The sequence below is a fragment of the Canis aureus genome, chromosome 18 (assembly GCF_053574225.1).
Source record: "Canis aureus isolate CA01 chromosome 18, VMU_Caureus_v.1.0, whole genome shotgun sequence".
Taxonomy (NCBI): domain Eukaryota; kingdom Metazoa; phylum Chordata; class Mammalia; order Carnivora; family Canidae; genus Canis; species Canis aureus.
In genome coordinates, this window is record NC_135628.1 from 44,155,642 (window position 1) to 44,176,829 (window position 21,188).

Consider the following 21,188-nt stretch of genomic DNA (forward strand, 5'->3'; position numbering starts at 1 on the left):
CATCTTTATTCTCCCCCCTTCAAAAGGTTTCACTGCTCCTGATGTTTAACGTTAATGCAAAGACGTGTTTCTGCCAATGAATATCGCCTTATGGTTATGCTTCTGCAAATAGCCTGCTGTGAGCTGATAAAGGGATTAATGCAGCCAAAATTCTTAATCTGTGAAATTACAAATTAAATTCTCATATTAAAAATACCACCCTGAGGTATTTTTTGTGGTTTTAATTCCCCTCTGGTGTTCTGCATACATTGTGCTTGTTAATGACGGGGACAGGGCTGTCTCCGGTGGCAGCCTGCTGCCGGGTGATAATGTGTAGGCATTTACTTACTGATAGAAACTGGATTTAACCACTGGCTGATAAACTAAGTGGCAAGTGGGTAATAAGTCCATATTAACAGAAAAGTACTACTACAGAATTCAGAATTCATAGACCATCAAAATCCTGGCTTAAACTCAATCATCGAGTCAGATGGGATTGAGATGTCACCAAGGAGGAGTGATATCAAGTTACAAGTTACACTAAATGGGAAAACAAACCATATGTTTGTATTTGATGAGCCATAAACTAATGAGCCCATATGTATCCTTTTTTTTCCAATATAGGAAGATTTGTCACTAATTCATTATTTTTCCACAGAAATTTCATCTTTAATGAAAAAAAATGGGAATTGCTGTCATATTGATCAGTGTGTAGACTTTTAGAAAGAAAGTAGGGAAGAATATAGAATAAATATTGGTTGGGAATATATAAAATGTTAAAGAAGATTCACTAAATATAAGGGGGAGCAGCGGATTAATATAGCTCTAGACAGTTTAGGGTAAAAAGAAAGTAATTCAAATTAAATGTGGGATATCAAAAAAGATTTAGGGTAGAAATATGCAAGAGGAGTTGTTACTTGGGACTTAGCTACAAAATAAAGGGTTACTGTTGTCAAGGAGAATTGAATACTACAATGAGGGAAAAAGCCTAAAGTCCAAGAGATTAGGGAAATAACTTTATTTATGTCTATGGTAAGTGTGTGCCCAAGAATTAATAAACATATTATATATATATATGTATATATTCAGTATATTAATCTTTAAGGCAGTCAGAAAAGAGTACGAGAAGGAGTGTTTCGAATTGGCGTTTGGAAAGAACGCATTACCATTGAACAAAAATGTTCTTGCTGCAATAGTGTCTTACAAAATTTCACAAGAATTCTGTTTCACACTTTGGAAGAAAGAGGAGATCCTCCCAGCTATAAATCTCCCAAATATTTAAAATGTAATTGAAAAAGGCTGTGTAAATATGAACACTTTTGTAAAAACAAAACAAAAACCCACCCAGGAATGTGTTTTGTTTTAAAAGATCCAGAGAAGAGCTGTCTGTGTGAATACCAAGAGCATTTGTAGTTGAAATGAATTACAAGTCTTCGGTTCTTACATGTCAATTCAGTGCATTAGCCAGTTGCCAACTCTGCTCGTCAGCTCACTGCATAGCAGCCCTTTTTAACGTTATTGTTACAACCAAGATGGTCTCTGAGAATCAAACAAAAATGAATCATTTCTCCTCTGTGTACTGAAGCCAGTTAAAAAGTACTGCATGCATAAAGCACTAAATATGTAAATCATATTTTCCTTTATAACCGCTCAGATCATTCTTTTGGACACACACACAATCAAATACAAAAACATGCAGTTGCAGACTGCAGAGCAGAGATAGCAAAAAAGGAATCCATTTTCTTTCTCTGTCTAGTAAGCTAGCAATTGAATGGCAGGATTCCACTAAATATATATACACACATGACTCCCTTTCCCTCATTCTCTGTCTCTCTCTTCCTGGCTCTTCCCCCGCCCCCATCTGTATATACACACATATATGCGTGTACATGTAGTGCATACACAAAAATACATAATCTTACATATGCACATATAAAAACATGAATCCTTCTGCAAGTATGTTACACACAGATGCTAAAATGATCTGCTTGCTTTGACTGGGTGTTTCAGATCTGTCATACTCACTATCGGTCAGTTCCCATAGCCGTGGGGGCAGGTCACTAAAATACTCGTGGCTCAAGGCAGCCTGTGCTGATAGTCTGTTCTTTGGGGAACATTGTAGGAGCTTGGAGGCCAGATCCTCTGCATAATTCACATAGCTGAGCCTGAAAACACAAGCAAAAAAGAGAAATCAGACCAAACAAGAAAATCTACTAAATAAGACATAAAGCTCACATAATTTTTCTGGACCTATTTATTCTTGGCCAAGAACAAGTTAAATTATCTGCTGAAAATAAACAGAAGCAGAATTCTCATTGCATCTTAGAGCATCGGTTAATCTAAACTCTTGATATCTTGGTCTCTTTGATTTAAAATATTTCTACTATAAGCAAAGGTTGATGCTTCCAGGATAGAACAAGATCCCAAGGTAGAAAATTTCAGGAGATAATTTATCAAATAGTTACCAGAATTTGTTCATAAAATCTATCTATTGCATACACATCTGGATACATTTACAGGAAAATTAATACAAAATAACTAGGAGAATTAAAATAAAACTACTATTAAGTTCTCTAGTTACTAAAGTTACTTTTCCTCTAAGAATTTACATTTTCTTACATTGAATATAAAATTATTGGCATAAGTACCCTGTCAAATATCAGCAATCATAATATTAACATGCAGGTTAACGAAGGGAATGTGTATAAACCAGATGGGGCTGAATTAATTCAAGATGACCATTAGAACAATAGTAGAAAATACGTGTCTCAAGATTGCAAAAAAAAAAAAAAAAGGCAGAGAAGTCAAATCTCCATGTGAGACAACTTTCAAATGCATACCAGGTCAGGGTCCAGCCCAGCCTTGCTTCTTGTGGAATCTCTATTTCCTAGCTCAGTACAATCAAGCCCAGACAATGAATGTAAACATGATAATAAAAGTATTCCTGGTGATAGCTGCTATTCATGGGTAGTTGAACACGTGTCAAGCACCTTCCTAGGCACTTGCCATCCTCGCTCACATTTATTTGGTTTGACAAGGGAATTCTGTCTCCATCTAATAGCAGGACAAGCTAAGTGGGAGTCGGAGAAGGGTGTGGATTGCTCAACTAGCAGGTTGAGTGGATTTAAACCCATCTAGAATTACTTGACGCTAAAGTGGTTTGCATTTGCTATGCTCTCAGATAATTTCTAAAGGCAACCCATGGGTTCTGAGTTTCTGCAATAAGTGCGATAGGGACACTGACTCAGAGAGATCCAGAGAGTATGAAGGCCAGTTTATCTGCTGTTGAGTACTTTTTCAAAAGTCTTGAAGTTACTAAACACATAGCCAATGAACTTTCCTCAATAACTACCAATTCTCCTGCTTCATACTCAAGCAGCTATTCAGCATTGACTTAAAATTTTTATGGCGCACAGAGGGGATTGGGGGTGAGGAAGAGGAAAGGAGGTAATGAATTTGGGGAGAGGAAGAAACAGGGAAAGAGCAAAGAAAAATACTACTCTGAAGACCCCACCTAAGAGGCCTCTCTAAGTCTTCATATGTGAAGGTGTCACAGATGGGTTCAGTATTTAGCCGCTGTAGTGGCTGTTTTACTTTTTAATTTTTATATTTTATTTAAATTCAACTTGCCAACATAGAGTATAACACCCTGTGCTTATCTCATCATGTGCCCTCCTTAGTGCCCATCACCCAGTTACCCCATCCCCCCACCCACATGTAGTGGCTGTTTTTTTTAAAAAAAAATCAGTTTTAAAGATCTCTGCCTGGGAAAGACAAATTTGTCTACAGGAAAAGGAGGGAGTGTCTGTCAAAATTCTCTACAGCTTTTTTTTTCTTTTTTCCTTCTTTCCTTTAAGATAGGTCAGGGCCATCCAAATTGTTGCTGCCTCTTCCTAAGACTCTGATTATTATAAACTTTTCATTAACATCTTTTGAAATATCAAATGCAAAGTTCAAGATAGGTAGACTTCATGCTAAAAGCTGCACTTACTTTGAATGTATAGCTTATATATAATCATGGTGAACATGATCGTTGGTATCAATTATTAATAGCTTTGATGAAACAGAATAATAGTGCCAGATTGAGACTAGATCTGAGTTATAGGCTTGATTCTGTACAAGAGTGATGAACCACCTTATGTCTGCAGTCCCTCTGGCTCCAATAAACCACGAATCACACTCTGTGTAGTTGCTGATCATATTCAGACTAAATATAAGGAATTAGCCAGTATCAGACAATCTCATTTCTCCTCCCCCAAAATGATTACTGCCAAACTTGAATGTTGATGAAATAATCAAATGCTTATCTGTAATATTCAGGTTATATAAAATATTTTAATTACCATAAAATTTTAATTTACAAAGTCTATTTCCTCACTTACATTTCAAGAACCACTTTTATTCCAACTCTCCACATTTTCAACTTCAGAATCTTTGTCATTACCAAACCACTTTTTGAGTTTATCCAAATTTTTTGAGATATGACATTTTCAGGATATCTTATTTGGACATTTTCATCCCAAAGCATAAGTGTGTTCTATCAGAATGTTAGAATAATTGTGGAATTGTGGTTGTTTTAAACCTCTCATTGTGATGATCTATTTAAAAAATCTTCCCTTGTAATTCCATTCATTTTTTAAAATATTTTATTTATTTATTCATGAGACAGAGAGAGAGAGAGAGAGAGAGAGAGAGGCAGAGACACAGGCAGAGGGAGAAGCGGGCTCCACACAGGGAGTCCGATGTGGGACCCGATCCCAGGCTGAAGAAGGCGGTGCTGAACCGCTGAGCCACCCGGGCTGCCCCTGTAATTCCATTAATTTTTATTTTATATATTCTAAAGGCAGGTAATTCAATGCATAACAGTTTAGCATTTTTATTGTTTCCTGATAAATTTAGTCTTCAATCTCTCTGTAGCAACCTTGTTTATTTTCAATAAGGTTTTTGGGCTAAAATTCATTTTTTTTCTCATATTAATGACCTCAACTTTCTTTTGTTTGATACTTGCCTGGCAAACTTTTGTCATCTTCTTACTTTAAATGTTTCATATCCATAATTGTAAGGTATCTTTCACAAATATTATATAGCTGGATTTAATATTTATCCAAGGAGAAAATTTAGTACTCTTACATTTTGTGATTACTGATATGTTTGGAATTACTGCTAACATCTCAATACTGCATTCTATTTTGTCTTCCTTTGTCTTTTTTTCTTTTCCTGCCTTCTTTTAAATTGACTGTAAAATTGAACATTTCCTCTTTTGTTGCAAAAATTAAAAATTCTATCTCCATGTGTTAAATCATTGCTTTTTTCTTTTTTTTCCATGTCAATATTTAAATGTTTAAACTCTTGCATGAAGTTTTTACATGCTGATGGACACTGACAAATTATTTTCCCCAAGAACTAGAACCACACATTCCAGAAATTATAAATAAATGATTGAACACTAATGCACAGTACCACTTTATCAATCACAAAAGACAAATTATCAAGTATACAAATATTAAGTTACATAGATCAACAGGAAAATAAAATATTAGACACTCAATTCATTAGCAGAAACTAATTTTTCTTTTAGCATGAAAGATTGAGAGAAGGAAAAAATTCACACTTGTAACAACAATAGTTGGCAAACAACTTCCAATAAAAATAGGGAAAAAATTATAGAATTTTTGGGAATTTTATGATTACGAATTATTTGAGCTATAAGAACAAAGCATGTCTATCTTAAAAAACAAATATTTACTAATGGTTATATTCAATATACCCTATACAAGACAAACACAACATTTTGCTATAAGTACTTAGTAGCTCACTCCCACATTTTTCCACCTTCTCTTTTAACTTGTACCCCAAAGTGCAAACATTCAATTAACTTTAAGATGTTTTTGTCTGGAGACGTTGAAGATATGTGCTTCTGTCATAATGTGGACTTTACATGAACTTTTCAACCAGAGGTTTGTGATTTTCAAAATGGAGGTTTTCATAATAGCACAAAATGAGATTTATAGAAAGACATTAAAAACTCATTATCAGGCTTGGCCAAAACCCAACAGAATCAGTGGTTATACAAATCTGATGTATATTATTTTAAATGTGAGAGATATAAACATAAAGTAGCAGGCAAATAGCCATACGGGTCCTACTATCAATGTTTGAAATGACTGAAGGGATAAACCACAGAAGATCTAGACTGTTTTTCTTAGTTCCTGAATTTTAATTCTATATGATATCAAAAAAATACAAAGTATTGTGGCTGGGTATTTTGGCACCCAATCTCTTAATTTTTTTTACATATTGATAAGATTCTGGCATGTGAATAGATTTGAAGAAGACTTATAACTCTATATGGCACGCTTTCTGGAAAGGTCAATTGATGAAAATGATAAGCATATTTTAAACGCTGAACAGCAAGCATCTTTTGCTAAGTTTCCAAACAGGCAGATGATAATCCAAACACACAGCCTGCATTTCTGCCAAGCTTGAGCTCTGATAGAACTGCTTATCAATATCAATACTCCAATGAAAGCTTCATTAGACTTCCCATTCGCCAAGCCTACGTGTTGGCTAATACGTATGATTAAGCTCCGTATCTAAGGCAATACCAACAGGCAGCCCAGTTTTATGACTATAGCAGCAGTTTCTATGACTACTGGTAAATAGGAACTGCAGCTGGAGTTTAGGACAAGAGCTGCTTGCTTTTAAAAGCTCAACTGCACTTTTGTCTTACAAACTTTCTGCATCTTTATATCTCATGCCACCTTCAATTAATGCTAGAACAACATGCATTAGAGCTCTCCCAAGACCTGCAACAAGATGACAGTGATACAACAACCACTTTCTTCAAGAAACTTTATCTTCACAAGACATAACTAGTCATCAACAGACTGGCTGGAAGGTAGTGCACCACCATCAAATGGTCAATCCAGAACCCAGATGTTTTCTTTCAACACAAGAGCAGTGTGGTAAGTTGCTTCACATATTCTTACTATTATGGTAATGCCATACTTTTTAAGTCCCTCTTTAAATTTGTTTAGGGTCACACTGGTTAGATTGTCCAGTGTACAACTTCACAAGAATTGGTCAGTTCATCTGAGCCATGCTTAGTTAAAATATTCAATAGGATGATGAAAGAATTGAAAAAAAAAAAAAGAATACATAATACAGAAGAGAGGTAAAGAAACTGTAGCCTAATTCAATATACTACACTTGTAAGTCTCACTGCTTTGAGCAAGACGTTGGGAGTAATGTGAGATGAAATGAACCCCCCCAGCAAGCAGCAGTAACTCTTTATTCCTGTAATGAGGCAAGAGAAAGGAAGTTCCCCCAGGTTTAGCCCATCTAGGTCAGAATGCTTGTAAAGTGCTTTCCTTATTTTAATTCCATCCTCCTGTGTCCTAGTTAACCCCTCTTATGGAGCTTCTTGGTGGAATAGTAATGAATTTCTATAGTTCACTTGTCTGTATAGAGGTCATGCTGTGTTCCTCACAAGTCTCCCCTGCCCTTCCAAAATGTAATAAATATGTGACCAAGAACACCACAGAACCGCTCAATCTACAGCCAGGGTGTTCTCTTTTGGGGGGGCTGTTGGTTTTATTTCATGTTTTTTGTTTTTCCATCAAGGACATCAGAAGAAACTTCCACAATTATACCTTTACCCTCAGTTCTAGTGGATGGCTCCTTAATTTTCACATTTCACTTTAATTGCTTAAAGTTTAGAGTTAAACTATAGATTTACCTTCCCGCTGAACAATACAGGAAATTAGTAACACTTCTGATGATACTAGTCCCATCTCTCATGCAATACTGTCTCGTATTTTATTCTTTTCTGTGCTATATATTTATTAAGTTCATTCTGGGGGAGAGAGGGGCAGAGGGAGAGGGAGAGAGGGAATTTTAAACAGGCTCCATGGCCAGTGCAGAGCCCAATGTGGGGCTCAATCTCACGACACTGAGATCATGACCTGAGCAGAAATCAAGAGTCTGACACCTGACTGGAACCACCCAGGTGCCCCTATTTTCTGTGCTTTTTAAAAACACACATATTAAATGCTGCTATGGTTATTACTAGATTTAACCATGTTTATTATTCATGTAATTACCTTCTCGTGTTTCAGATGTTCCTTCTCTCCCTGATTTTCTGCATCTGAAATACAAACTTCAGAAGTTCTTTCCCTGACAAAAGAATGTAGTGGCAAATTCTCTCTCTTTTTTTTTTTTTTTCATACAGGATAAAAGTTAGCTGGGGATATAATTGTAGGTTCAAAGCATTTTCCTTTTACTCTGAAGATATTATTTTGTAGGCTTCTGTTGTTGCTGTTGTTAGCTCTTATATTCCTCCTTTTACAATTGCAATGTAAGGTGTTGTTTTCATTTAACCTGCTTGATATCCAGTGTTTCCTGAATATGAGGCTTCATGTCTTTCAACAGTTCTGGGGGAAAAATTCAGCCATTACTTTTCCAATATTGCCTATCCCCATTCTCTCTCTTCTCTCATATTGTAACCCCAATGTCATGCCACCTTATTACATTTTTCCTGTCTTTACACTGTTGGTCCTTCTGGGTAAGCAACCCTGAAGGAATTCTGGGTAATTCCTTCAGAGTTACCTTCCAGTTCAACTAATTCTCTAATCAGCTGCATCTAATATGCTGTTTTCCCTGTTCATTTTGTTTTTATAAGTTCTTTTTAAGTCTTTGACAAGTTCGTGTGTCCAATTTGATGGTTTCTTGTTCAAGTTTTAGATTTGATAATTTTTCTTTACAGCATTTTAAATACAGTTATGCTCTATGTCTTATAATTTCCAACATCTGAAATTCTGGGGGAGAGAGGAGGCCAATTTTGTTGTTGCTTTTGTTACTGACCTTCACTCACAATGACTTTTTCTCATATGTTTTACAATTCTGGATTGTGAGCTCATGCTTGGCTAATGTTAATCTGTGGGAATTCTGATGGGCTTGGGCTGAGAATATCTTCCTCCATAGGGATTTTCTTTTGCTTCTGTCAGGAGTCTTGGGGCTCTCTTAACAGCTAGGCACTCTAAATTCTTTCTGTTGGCTTCTGCAACCATGTGAGTTATGTAAATTTAAACCTAAAATTACAGAATTTTCAGAGGACTTTTTCATCCCCATCCAGAGCCAAAGCCAACAGTTGTCCTTGCAAGTCTTTCTTTGCTGGAGGCAGTGTTTTTTTTTTCACCTAGCCCGTTACTGAGGTTGAAGTGCTTTGAGTGTCTTGAGTACGTGGGGAATCGCAATTCCTATGCTGCACCTTTCATAGCCCCAAAGCATTGTTTCCTGATCCCCAAGTGGCTCCATGTTCTTTTTTTAGCAACATCTTCTCCAGCATTTTAGGTCAATTTTTGTGGTAGAAGAGATATTTTTTCCTCCCAAAAGTGTATATTTATAATCTTCCTGATCTAGTTACTATAGAATCATCTATACCTGTAGTCTTTAGGACTTTATCGCTGGCATTATTAATTCAGTGTTATTTCCCTATCTTTATTTTTTTTTAATTTTTTTTTTTTTTTTTTTTTTTAATGATAGTCACAGAGAGAGAAAGAGAGGCAGAGACACAGGCAGAGGGAGAAGCAGGCTCCATGCACCGGGAGCCCGACGTGGGATTCGATCCCGGGTCTCCAGGATCGCGCCCTGGGCCAAAGGCAGGCGCCAAACCGCTGCACCACCCAGGGATCCCTATTTCCCTATCTTTAAAACAAAACAGAAAAAGGCTTCTTTTAGGTTACCTCTATTAAGCTTCAAAATTTAACTAACCAAAGTTGTTTTAGGCTAAGGTTCTTTTACTACTCAACTTTATAGATAAGTCTCCAAAGCATTACGTAAATGAAAGAAGGAAAGGCTACATATGCAATAACTCCATTTATATGACATTCTGGCAAAGGCAAATTATAGAAACTAAAGAGTGATCAGTGGTTGTCAGAAGCTGGGAGTCGGAGGGGTTAACAAAGTGCACAGGAGAATTTTTTTCAGATGGCTCTTGAACATGAAGTATAAACATGAGGCTCTCCAGAGATATGAAAGGCAAGGTCAGGGAACTCATCAAGGAAATTCAATGGAAGGAGCAGTGTAGAGAGATGGGGTATTGCAGATTTTTCACAAGGAACATTCAGTCTTTAGGCGGGGACAGCTGACCCCCTTTGAATGGCTAACGTTTGGACTTCCATGTCGGGGTGGGGGTCTGATGCTTCAAGCGATGTTCTGGCAAATGGGGAAATGCTACTGCCAGTGGTGAGGCCTTCCCACTGATTTCAGTGCTTAATCCCAGGTCACCGAGGTGGGGCCTGCCTCCGGCTGTCAGACTGTGCCTATCAGGTCAGAGGGTGGACTAAGGGAGCTCTGTGTTCATGAAGGGTCATATAAACCTGGCAGGGTATTTGGGACAGAGGACTTTCATACTCATTCCACATTCATTTTTTTAAAAAGTTAAAGATATTTGTTGTTGTAGAAACTCTCTGGAAAACCTAAGGAATTTTAAAATGATAAATCTAGATGACAACAAAGAGAAACAATCCCTACTGAATTCAGTGTGTGTGTGTGGAGAGAGAATCTTCTATTATAAGTAACTTTCAAACAAATGCTTTTACTATAGTTGAAAATAATGATATGCTGCTATTCTAATTATAATGAATATTTTTCATTTTCCTAGTCTTTATCCATACAATGGTGTGTGTACACACACACACTCTTTATCTGCATTAAAAAGAAAAATATGAAAGAAGGTAACATGAACAGTAAAAAACTACCTTAGATCTGGGATATGGAGCAGGATATTTTCTCTACTCCTTGTGCAGGTCAGTTTTCATGCCTCAGAAATGCGGGAGATGGAATAGATGGCCTGGAAGGGCTGTCAGTTCTAAGGTTATACGCCTTCGAATCTAGGAAGAACCTCTTTGTGACCTAAAGGCAGGGAGGGTTAGCAGAGCCACAGTGGCCTGCCATAGCTAACCTACCATAATTCCCCCACCTCCCATCACCAATGAACCGATCTAATGTGTCTCTCACTTCTCTTCACTCAACCTGTCAACTTACTGCTTTCAAAGCTCACCTAAGTGTCTCAGCTATCCTGAAAACCAAGACAAAGAGCAAAGTGAATCTAGAGTCTTTTGCCAGACTAAGGGAGACTGACAAGTTGAAAAGAGAGGAATGAACATGAAGGATGAAAATGATGTAAAAGGGAGGGAGAGTGGGCTCGAATGAGGTGGCCAGGGCTACTTCCTACAAAGCACTGGTTCCCAGTATAGCCTAGGGACACAACATTTGTTGAATGACTGGGTGTTTGCTTGAGGACTGAATATATCAACTGTTAGACCTATAGAAGTTTTACTTGAGAAAAATGTATTTAAAAAGTAAGCCATCATTTTTGAGCAAAAGCACCTTAAGGTCAAATCCTAGTCCTTAAGGTACATCTTCAAAATATATATCCCTTGGAGGGTATCATTTTCTTTTTTTTTCTTTCCTTTTTTTTTTTTTTTTAAAGTGAGAAGGAAATTGGTTCTTATCTCTTTTAAAGGTACATTATAAACTAGGATTACAAGTTCTTTGGGTTTCTTTTCTTTTTTTTCTTTTTTCTTTTTTTTTTTTTTTACATTGTAGTTCCAAAAGACTTCCTCCAAAATTGATATATCTGTCTATAGAAAAACTAAGACAAGTTACATTTTGTTCCCAAGAGTTGACTTCTAAATATCTCTATAAAGATCTTCACTGGGATTTATTAACATTTTATTTATTTTTTTAAAGCAGATTCCACACCCAATATGGGGCTTGAACTCACAATCCTGATATCAAGAGTCATGTGCTCTACTGACTGAGACAGCCAAGCCCCCTATTAACATGTTAGCTCATGAAAGCTGGATATAAACAGTAGAGGTGTAGTAGGTTCAATTTATTCAGAACATTCAATAGTGATACTGATTCCTATATAACACCTGAAGAGGAAGTAAAGGGGAACAAAAAGTTCTAGTATATTCCTCACAGCATTCTGTGATGGCATAGAACTACAAACACCCTGGGCTTGTATGTGGACCATACTAGTGTGCTTTGTTTCACAGATTTGGAAATAGAGCAACCTGGAGTGAGATGTTGAAAGTCTGTATATTCATGCTTTTACTCACTGTCAACACTCTTCACTGAGCAAAGCTGAGGGTCCGGATCCTTTCATTTGGCAGTACACGTACTGTCTCTGGCAAAGATGCCAACATGGGGACTGGCCACTGGATTATACAAGTAATTTCTTGAAAATGATTTGTGCAGAAGTCCACCCACCCATAAAGACAGGCTGACCACTGTAACCAGGACTCCCACACTCAGTACTCTTTGTCTATACATGTAAAGCAAAATGCTCATTTAATTACCATCTTATCAAAGCTTTTGACTTAGGGGGAGACTGTGGTCATGAAACTGCTCTGATTTTTCAAAAAGTGACTTACTTTTAGAAAATAGGCTCAAATGTATTCATTTTGCAAAGAGAGGTCAGTAATTTGTCAAACAGCAAGGAGGAATCCCTGACATTGGAATAAACTCCTAGAGACAATAAAGACTAATAGAAGGGAAGGTTCAGGCTTGTGCAGTGAACTTCTCAACCTCAGGTGATGGGCTGCGCAGTGAAATGAGAGGCAAGATTCTCAGTTACATTATTTTTTTTAAACATTTTATTTATTTATTAGAGACAGAGAGAGAGAGAGAGAGGCAGAGGCACAGGCAGAGGGAGAAGCAGGCTCCATGCAGGGAGTCGGACTTGGGACTCGATCTGGGGTCTCCAGGATCATGCCCTGGGCTGAAGGCGGTGCTAAACCGCTGAGCCACCCGGGCTACCCTCTCAGTTACATTATTAATGAAGACATAGATTTGTTTAATGCTGAGACTTCCTTTCAGTGCACTGCTATGAAAAAAAAAAAAATGAGATTCCTTTCCTCAAGGTAAGCAGATAACATTTTTATATTAGTTACCATAAATAGGTTATGTTTTGTTGTACGTAGAAAATTGTTCAATTCTCATTCATTTATTCTAGTGAAACTGTTTCATGACACAATCTCATTGTAAGACACCCATTCCCATGGTGGTCAGCTCACTTGATTGTCAAAATGTTATATAATGATAATGCTATACATAGAGAACTCTACAGTTTACACAGAGCTTTCATGTATATTATTTTATTTGATGCAGATAATCAAAGGGTCAAAATGAAGAGTATCTGGATTTGTGGACTCTTAAATCTTATTGTCCATTACATGTCACACCAAAGATTTACTGCTACTAACATATACGCATACATACACACACACACACACACACACACACACCAGGATATATGTTGCCAAGTTGGGAAGAGGGTTATTGGGTTATTTTTAAGTTTTCCTTAAGGACACCCTACGTTTTTCTATCTTTTTCTCTTCCTTTAATTCTGAATTCTTTCTGCAGTCTATTCTTTCTATATTCTTGTTAACACCCACATTAAATAAAGACAATAAAGAGAGTCCAGCTTTAACTTGGGTAAGATTAAGAGTCCCCAGAGCTAGTCAGACTAATCTATATTGCTAGGTCTCTCCTGCAGATCTAACCCTCATTCAATACATAGTTGCCGTTACAGTAAATTCTATCTGATGGAAAAGTACAGAAAGTGCTGGAGAGTCCTCAGCAGGATGTGAATGAATCAAGTTTTTGAAAACACAAGCACTGACACTCAAGAGTATTATAAACTGCCAAAAAGTGGGCCAGAAAAAGGAAAATATTAAATTCTTACTTTGGATTGCAGAGCTTAGTTAGATAATATTTACCCCAAATTTCCTAGCTTTGACTTTATTTATGACTATTTTCTACCATCCCTGGAAAAACAGATGTCTTTGAATGTTTACATTCACTCTGAAATCAAATAAAGAGTGGTCTAGCTTTTAAAAATCAGTTAACTTATCACATAATTATACTAGCATTTCCCATGTACTATACGAAGCTATAGATTTTAATATTTACATTTTATAAATCCACTGATACAAATGTTATCATAAACTATTCCTGGAGAAAAGCTAATATAAGTGAACTTCCTGTTATATCCTTTTCAACAAAAACTCTTGTGTATTTAAACTTATTTTTACTTAACTACTACATAGATCATGCTTTCATTTAACCTGCTTATAGGAAAGAGAAGGTTAACTAGTTCACCACATTATTTTTGCAGAGATTCCATGTTAATTTCCTCTCCAATTTTTCTCATTGCCTAGTAGCAGTTACTTTTTTAGTTGTAAAGTTTTATTTTTTAATAGCTTATGTAAAACCCATATGCACTCAACTTCTGTCTAAATAATATAATTTCTAAAAATTTCTCTAAGATTTGTTAGAGCTTACCAAATGTTCACATTTTTCTTCTACAGGAATAGTATAAACCTGTCATGGAATAATATTTGTACCTCAGTTACATTTTAGAAAAGAGTCATAGATTTAGGGGGACTAGTGATTATATGATTCTATATTTATGTTCAGTATTTTACTTCAATAACGTGGTTTATAGCATAAGAGGCACAAATACTTTTTAACCCTCTGACTGAAGAACAAGATAGAAAAAGATATATTTTATTTCAGCAAAAGAAATAAGCAAAAAAATACTTTAATAATAACTAACCCTCATAATCGGAAGGATAAAACTTAGAGAATATTTAAAATTCTAAACTCACAAGTTTAGAATTGTGAATATCCATGAAACCCAAAGGATGTGCATTCAACAGAATTGGCTTTCAACATCCCAGTTATTTTGTTTATTGTTATATCATAAACACTAGACCTTCATAACCACATGACCTCCCCCATATGGAATTCCATTGTTACCTGAAGAACATCAGGCAACTTGTAACCTTTCCAACTTCCAGATATAGATCAGGATAAAATTAATAACCCTCTTCTACTCTATAGGACCACTGTGAAGACTGACCTTTTCTTACCGTAACTTGCTTCAATCGATCATAGGCATCATATTATTTCCCCTATTCCACAAGTTTTCAAAACATCTTTATGAAATCAAGAGTGAAGCAAATTGCTCATGATGTTCTACCCTTGTGATGTTTGATATTTTTGCTGTTTAGACAATAGAAATGAGCCAGTTTTCCTGAATTCTAAGTGACTGATTCTAGCACTGTTTCTTCTCAAAAAGACAATTCTCATTTTTATGATAAAAGATTGCATCAGGAGTTTAAATTTAAACCTTCATTTATCAAAAAAAAAAAAAAAAGTCCATATACATTAGACCTTAGCAATGGCTTATGTTTTACATTTCAGATGGATATGTTCTAAATAGCCCAAATTACATGGACAGTATGAAAAACATTTTCACTACAAAAGGCTAGGAAACTGTTTAACTTATTGGTGCGTCTACATTATGGTAAATTTAGTTAATGGAAACTGGTAACTTCAGAGCCTTTCATTCCTCTGAAACCCTATAGAAGTTACAAATCTCATCATCAGAGGCTGGATTTGGAAGCTGATATCTTCTTCACCAGAACGGAACAGTGCGTCTTCTGACTATAAACAGTGCTAAAAATAGCTCCCGAAAGGCATCATTTTGCGTGATATTATTTCACCAAAAGAGAAGAAAAATATATCTTTAATCCTGAACAAAACCTCTTCAAAGTTTATGTTCTCAATAAACCTTTTACTGAGAACTGCAAATATAACTTAGTAATGCAATAAATGCCCTAACAAATATATCAGATTTTTCACTTAATGCTTTTTACAGGCTTAAACCAAATGGAGTAAAAGGAAATCACCTTTTACAGTCCAACTCCTACAGGAAGAATGCCTTGCTGTTACGCTTTTTAAAGAAGGCATGGTGAATTTATATCAACTCTGGCGAATCTTGGGGCATGATAAAAGGAAGAAAAATACCAGCACGGTGAACATTCCACAGAACTCTCTTCACATGTTTATTTCCTTAGCGACTGGACATGATCCAAAATATTGAGAAAAATGTAAAAAGAAAAGAAAATTAAGGTAAAAGATATACAGTTTAGCACCCATGCTGATGATATGAAAGAGATGTTCCCCTACTCCTTAAAAAAAGAAAAAGAAAAAGAATTGTCATCTTAGAGATTAAGGATATTAAATGGTTATGATTTGAGAAAATCACCCAAACCAGTGCTCCCATTAAATCAGTACAAAAGAAAAATTGGTTAGGTCAGAGCTCATTATGGGTTGTTGAAGTGTAGTTCAAGGCAAATGAAGAATATACTTTCTGGGGACTCTTATTTCAGCTTCTTTATCTTATGATATTGCATCTGGGATTTGAAAATATATGATTTCATTAGGATGTGAAAAAGAACCGGCCTGTATGCTTATGTCCAAAACAAGAATTGGATTAGGACTGTTGAATAGCTGGGCATCCTCTATAAAGGGCCTGATGATCTTTAGGAAGAAAAGTCAAGATATCTTTCAGTGCTTACTGCTCCTGCAAGGAGCCTCTTATCCTCCCTGTCATAGTGTGTCTTCTAGACTCCACTCTGAATCAACTGTCTCTTGAATGATCTGATCTCCCCTAGTTATCACAAAGGATATGACCAGTTAGCAAATGACACTCTTTTTTTAAAAAAGATTCTAATTATTTTTTTAATTAATTAATTTGAGAGAGAGCGAGCATGCGTGCATGGGTGCATGCGAGAGTGAGCGTGGGGAGGAGCAGAGGGAGAGGGAGAAGCAGACTCTGAGCTGAGCAGGAGCCCGACACAGGGCTCGACCCCACAACCCTGAAATATGACCTGAGCTGAAATCAAGAGTTGGATACTCAACCTACTGAGCCACATAGGCACCCACCCTTGTTTTAAGTACTGTGGGAAGGTATACAAAACAGGACAAAAGCATTTATTTATTGAACATTTACCATGTTTTAGAGACTTATCACATTGTCTCCCTATTCTGTATATCCAGCTACAAGATGATCATCACCACATTTCCTTACAGATGAAGAAACTGAGGCTCAGAAAGGAGCAAACACAGCCAAGGTCACACAGCAAGTGAGGGGCAGAGTGTGTTCTATGCCTCAAATGCTGGTGGCCTCTTCTGTATGTCATCCTTCTAAAGGTTTGATTAGTAACTTTTTTTTCTCCTTATAAAAGTAAGACATGGTCACTCAAGAGAATTTAGAAAACCCTGAACCATGTAAAGGAAAATAAAACATCTCATAAGTCTACCATCTGGAAGTTATGAATTTTTATCAGTTAGATATGTTTACTCCTGTGTGTGTAGGTCTGAGCAAATGTATCATTTCTTTGTAATTTTTATCACCTCATATATTTTTTACATGATAAAATTTCCTTTCAAAACCTGAATTTTAAAAGCTCTCTTTAAACTCTTGAAAGTCAAACTCAAGCCCATATTGAGGTCATAATAGCTTTTTGTGTTTCCCCCTAGTGAAGAAAAAAATATATAAGTAACAAATTTGGACACTGTAAATATTTTTTTCCTGTTGATGGTGTATGACCCCCCCCCCCCGTTAATGGTATATGCTTTTTAATTTTTTTCTTTTTTACACATGGGGTATTTACTTTTCACTTACTAAATATTGTAGTTAGTTTTACCAAATCTCCACATGCAAAAACATGGTTGTAGGCATTTTATATCAGGCCAAGTCCTGGTGATCCACTCAGCTTTGCAACTCACACTGGGGTAGCTAGGATGAAAAAAACATGTTTTTTCCACACAGCTCTCTTTTTACTGTATTTATATACACAAAGTTTGCTGCACCAAGAACTTCCACTAAGAGGAGAAAATAAGGGGTGGGTGCCTGGGTGTCTCAGTCGGTTAAACATCTGCCTTCAGCTTGGGTCATGATTCTGGGGTCTTGGGATAGAGTCCCACATCAAGCTCCCTGCTCCATGGGGAGCCTGCTTCTCCCTCTCCCTCTGCCTCTGCCTACCACTCCCCCTGCTTGTGTGCTCTTTCTCTCTGCCAAGTGAATAAATATAAATCTTAAAAAAAAAAAAAAGAGGAAAAAATAAGCCTTCAAAGATAGGGAAAAATTGTTGGTATTTCTTCATAGGCACATAGGTACAGCTGTAGTAGAAGTTAGATGGGAATTTGAAAGTATTCTTTTCTTAAAACTTGTTATCACACAGCTTCTGAGGTTCAGGAATCCTGGGGCAGCTTAACTGGATAGTTCTGGCTCACAGTCTCTCACAAGGCAGCAGTCAAGTAGATGTCCAGAGCTACAGTCATTTGAAGCTTGACTGGGCTTGGTGAATCCACTCCTGGGATGTCTCACTCACATGGCTGCTGGCAGGCATTAGCTCTTTACCATGTGGGCCTCTCCATAGGGCTATTCATGTGACTTGGCAGCTGGCTTCTGCACAGCCAGTGATTACACAGACAGAGAGGGAGTCAGAGCTAAGGAAGGGACTGTGCAGTCTTTTATAACGTAACTTCAGAACTAACATGCCATCATTTCTGCCCCATGCTATTTCTTGATCACCAAGACCAATCCAAGTACAACGTGGGAAGGACTCCCCAAGGGTGTAAAGACCAAAAGACAGGGATCACTGGGGGCCTCTGGAGGCTACTGAACCATGCTGATGATTATAGAAGGTATCTGGGTTTTTAAAAATTGTGGTAAAATATATATAAAATATAAATAAGCTATATATATAAAATATATATAAGCTAAAATTTGCCATTTTAAGCCTTTTTCAGTTTACGATTCAGTAGCATTAATTACATTCACAATATTGTCCAACCACTACTAATATCTATTTCAAAACCCTTTCATCATCCCAAACAGAAACTCTATACTAATTAAGCAACATCTTTTTCTTATTAAAAAACTGTGACAGTGATATTAAAGACAATTTTCAGAAAGTAAAAAAAGAATCACCCCAAATTCTACCACCCTAACACAACTGTTTTCATCTTGTATATTACATTTCAGTTACAGTTCACAGATGTAATTTTATATTTAATATGTTAATGTGCATATAATTTTTTATTCTGCTTTTTTCTTTCAGAAAACACACGAAGCATTCTTTATATTTTCAGTCTTCATAACGCCATCCTAACATTGTTGTATAATATTCCACTTGGGTCCTGAATCATGATTTATCAAACCTTTCCCCATTTCCTTAATCTTGGTTAGAGTGATAACAAGTCTTTTTAAAAAATATACTATGCAGTAATGAAAATATTTTGGCAGCTAGGACTTTACCTTGTTGATTTATTTCTTTGGCATAAACACCAAAGAGTCAAATTGTTAGGTCAAAAACATAATTCCCCAAGCTTCCTATTGGAAGTAAAATCCCAACTGCAGTCCATGAGGCAGAGGCCTCTGCCTCAGTCTCCAATCACCTCTTCTCCACTCAATATACTCTTACACTGAGTTCTTCCACTTCATCCTCATCACATATTTTGTGAGTTCCTACTATGCGACAAGCTCAGTTGTAAGTGCAAAGGATACAGAAGTAAACAAAACAGGCAAAACCCCAGTCTTCATATGGCTTATAGGCTGCCAAACACTATTCTTTTTTTTAAGATTTATATATATATATATATTTTTTTTTTTTTAAGATTTTATTTATTCATGAGAGACACAAAGAGAGAGGCAGATATAGGCAGAAGGAGAAGCAGGCTCCATGCAGGAAGCCCAATGTGGGACTCAATCCCGGGACTCCAGGATCATGTCCTGGGCCAAAGGGAGGCGCTAAACCACTGAGCCACCCAGACGGCCCAAGATTTATATATTTATTTAAGAGAGAAAGCAGGAGAGTGTGTGGTGGGAGGGACAGAGGGAAAGGGAGGGAGAAAACCCAGGCAGACTCCTTGTTCAGCACAGAGCCCTATATGGGGCTCAATCTCACAACACTGAGGTCATGACCTGAGCCGTAATTAAGAGATGCTCACTCAATTGACTGTGCCACCCAGGAGCCTCAATGCTATTCCTCCTCTTCTCCTTCTCCTTCTTTCTCCTTCTCCCTCTCCTTCTTCTCCTTCTTCTCCTCCTCCTCCTTCTTTCCTCCTCCTCCTCCTCCTTCTTCTTCTCCTCCTCCTCCTCCCTCTTCTTCTTCTTTCTTCTCCTTCTTTTACCACATTGCCCTGTTTTATTGTTTTCATTTCTTATCACTCTCTGCAATTGCTTTATTGTATTTGTCTGTTGGTAACCTAGAAGGTAAGTTCTATGGGAATAGCAACCTCGTTTGTGCATTCCCAACCTAAATAAAATTTCTGGAAGGTGTCATGAATAATATCTTTAGAGCTTTCAACACATTTCCATTAAGTTTTCCACATTGTTTACCAGTTTACAGTGCCTTCAGCAGTAGATAAATGAGCCTATTTCTCTATAACCTTAGCAGCACTGGTGTTTTGGAAGAAGTTATGCACCTGGGGGAATGGGAGCTAATGAAGGTTGTTCGATGGAAGCATAGGAACCACTGAAACATTATTTATCTTGATTACTAAGTCTTTTTCTGGTGCCACCCTAAATCCTGAACCCAAGGTCTCTGCCCTCCTTCCTCACCCTAGTCTCAGCTCTGCTGTGTATAATACAGCAAATAAGGGATATATTTCCAGATCTGCCCTTGAGGCCACATTATAATTGAAGACAGGGAAATAAGCTTCCTAAAATAAGCTTAAATGTTCTTATCAAAAAGCTATGGAAAACTTTTTTTGAGAGTTATTTTTAGGTTTAAATGAGATAAGTAGGACAAAGCTTTTGGCAGCCATGAACACATGCAACTGATGGCATTTAATACTAAACATTCCCGCTACTTCTCCACTGCTTCCATACATGTACAAAATTAAACTGACTTTACTAAATGCAGTAAAAGGAGTCTTTTAAGACTACAATATTCTTTTCCAAATCACACTATATCCCTGAAAATCCTTTGGTTAAAAAACACCTCACTGGGAGATGTACAACTACTGGGAAAAATAAAAGCTTCAAGGTCATGAGTAAACTTATATGAAAAAAGAAATCTCATTTTTAATTTATTTTTAATTTTTTAAAAAAGATTTATTTATTCTAGAGAGTGTACAGGGCACAATGGGGGGAGGGGCAGGGGGAGAGGATCTAAAGCAGACTTCCTGCTGAGCTAGTAGCCTTACATAGGGTTCAATCTCACAACCCTGAGATCATGACCTGAGCCAAAATTAAGAGTCAGATGCTTAACCTACTGAGCCATCCAGGTGTTCCAAAATCTCATTTTTTAAAATGCTCATCAAATAAAACAATGACA

General features: G+C 36.8%; 1 protein-coding gene, 1 long non-coding RNA gene and 1 pseudogene across 11 annotated transcripts in view; 1 reads left to right on the forward strand and 2 right to left on the reverse strand.

Annotated features, from left to right (window-relative positions):
• Positions 1-21,188, reverse strand: part of CDK14 (cyclin dependent kinase 14) — a 721,053-nt gene that overhangs the window by 89,674 nt on the left and 610,191 nt on the right. For 9 of the 10 annotated variants that reach the window (XM_077857033.1, XM_077857032.1, XM_077857025.1 and 6 more), the window contains one exon: positions 2,005-2,144. In XM_077857033.1, the coding sequence (XP_077713159.1) occupies positions 2,005-2,144 (140 nt within the window). Of the gene's footprint in view, positions 1-1,399; positions 1,519-2,004; positions 2,145-21,188 lie in introns of those variants that run through there. The other variant, XM_077857030.1, reaches the window with a different exon arrangement.
• Positions 6,547-10,160, reverse strand: LOC144288447 (protein tyrosine phosphatase type IVA 1 pseudogene; annotated as a pseudogene).
• LOC144288945 (uncharacterized) lies at positions 12,550-17,269 on the forward strand. The gene is made up of 3 exons (XR_013357010.1): positions 12,550-12,911; positions 15,716-15,969; positions 16,900-17,269. It is a non-coding gene; the product is annotated as an uncharacterized LOC144288945 (long non-coding RNA).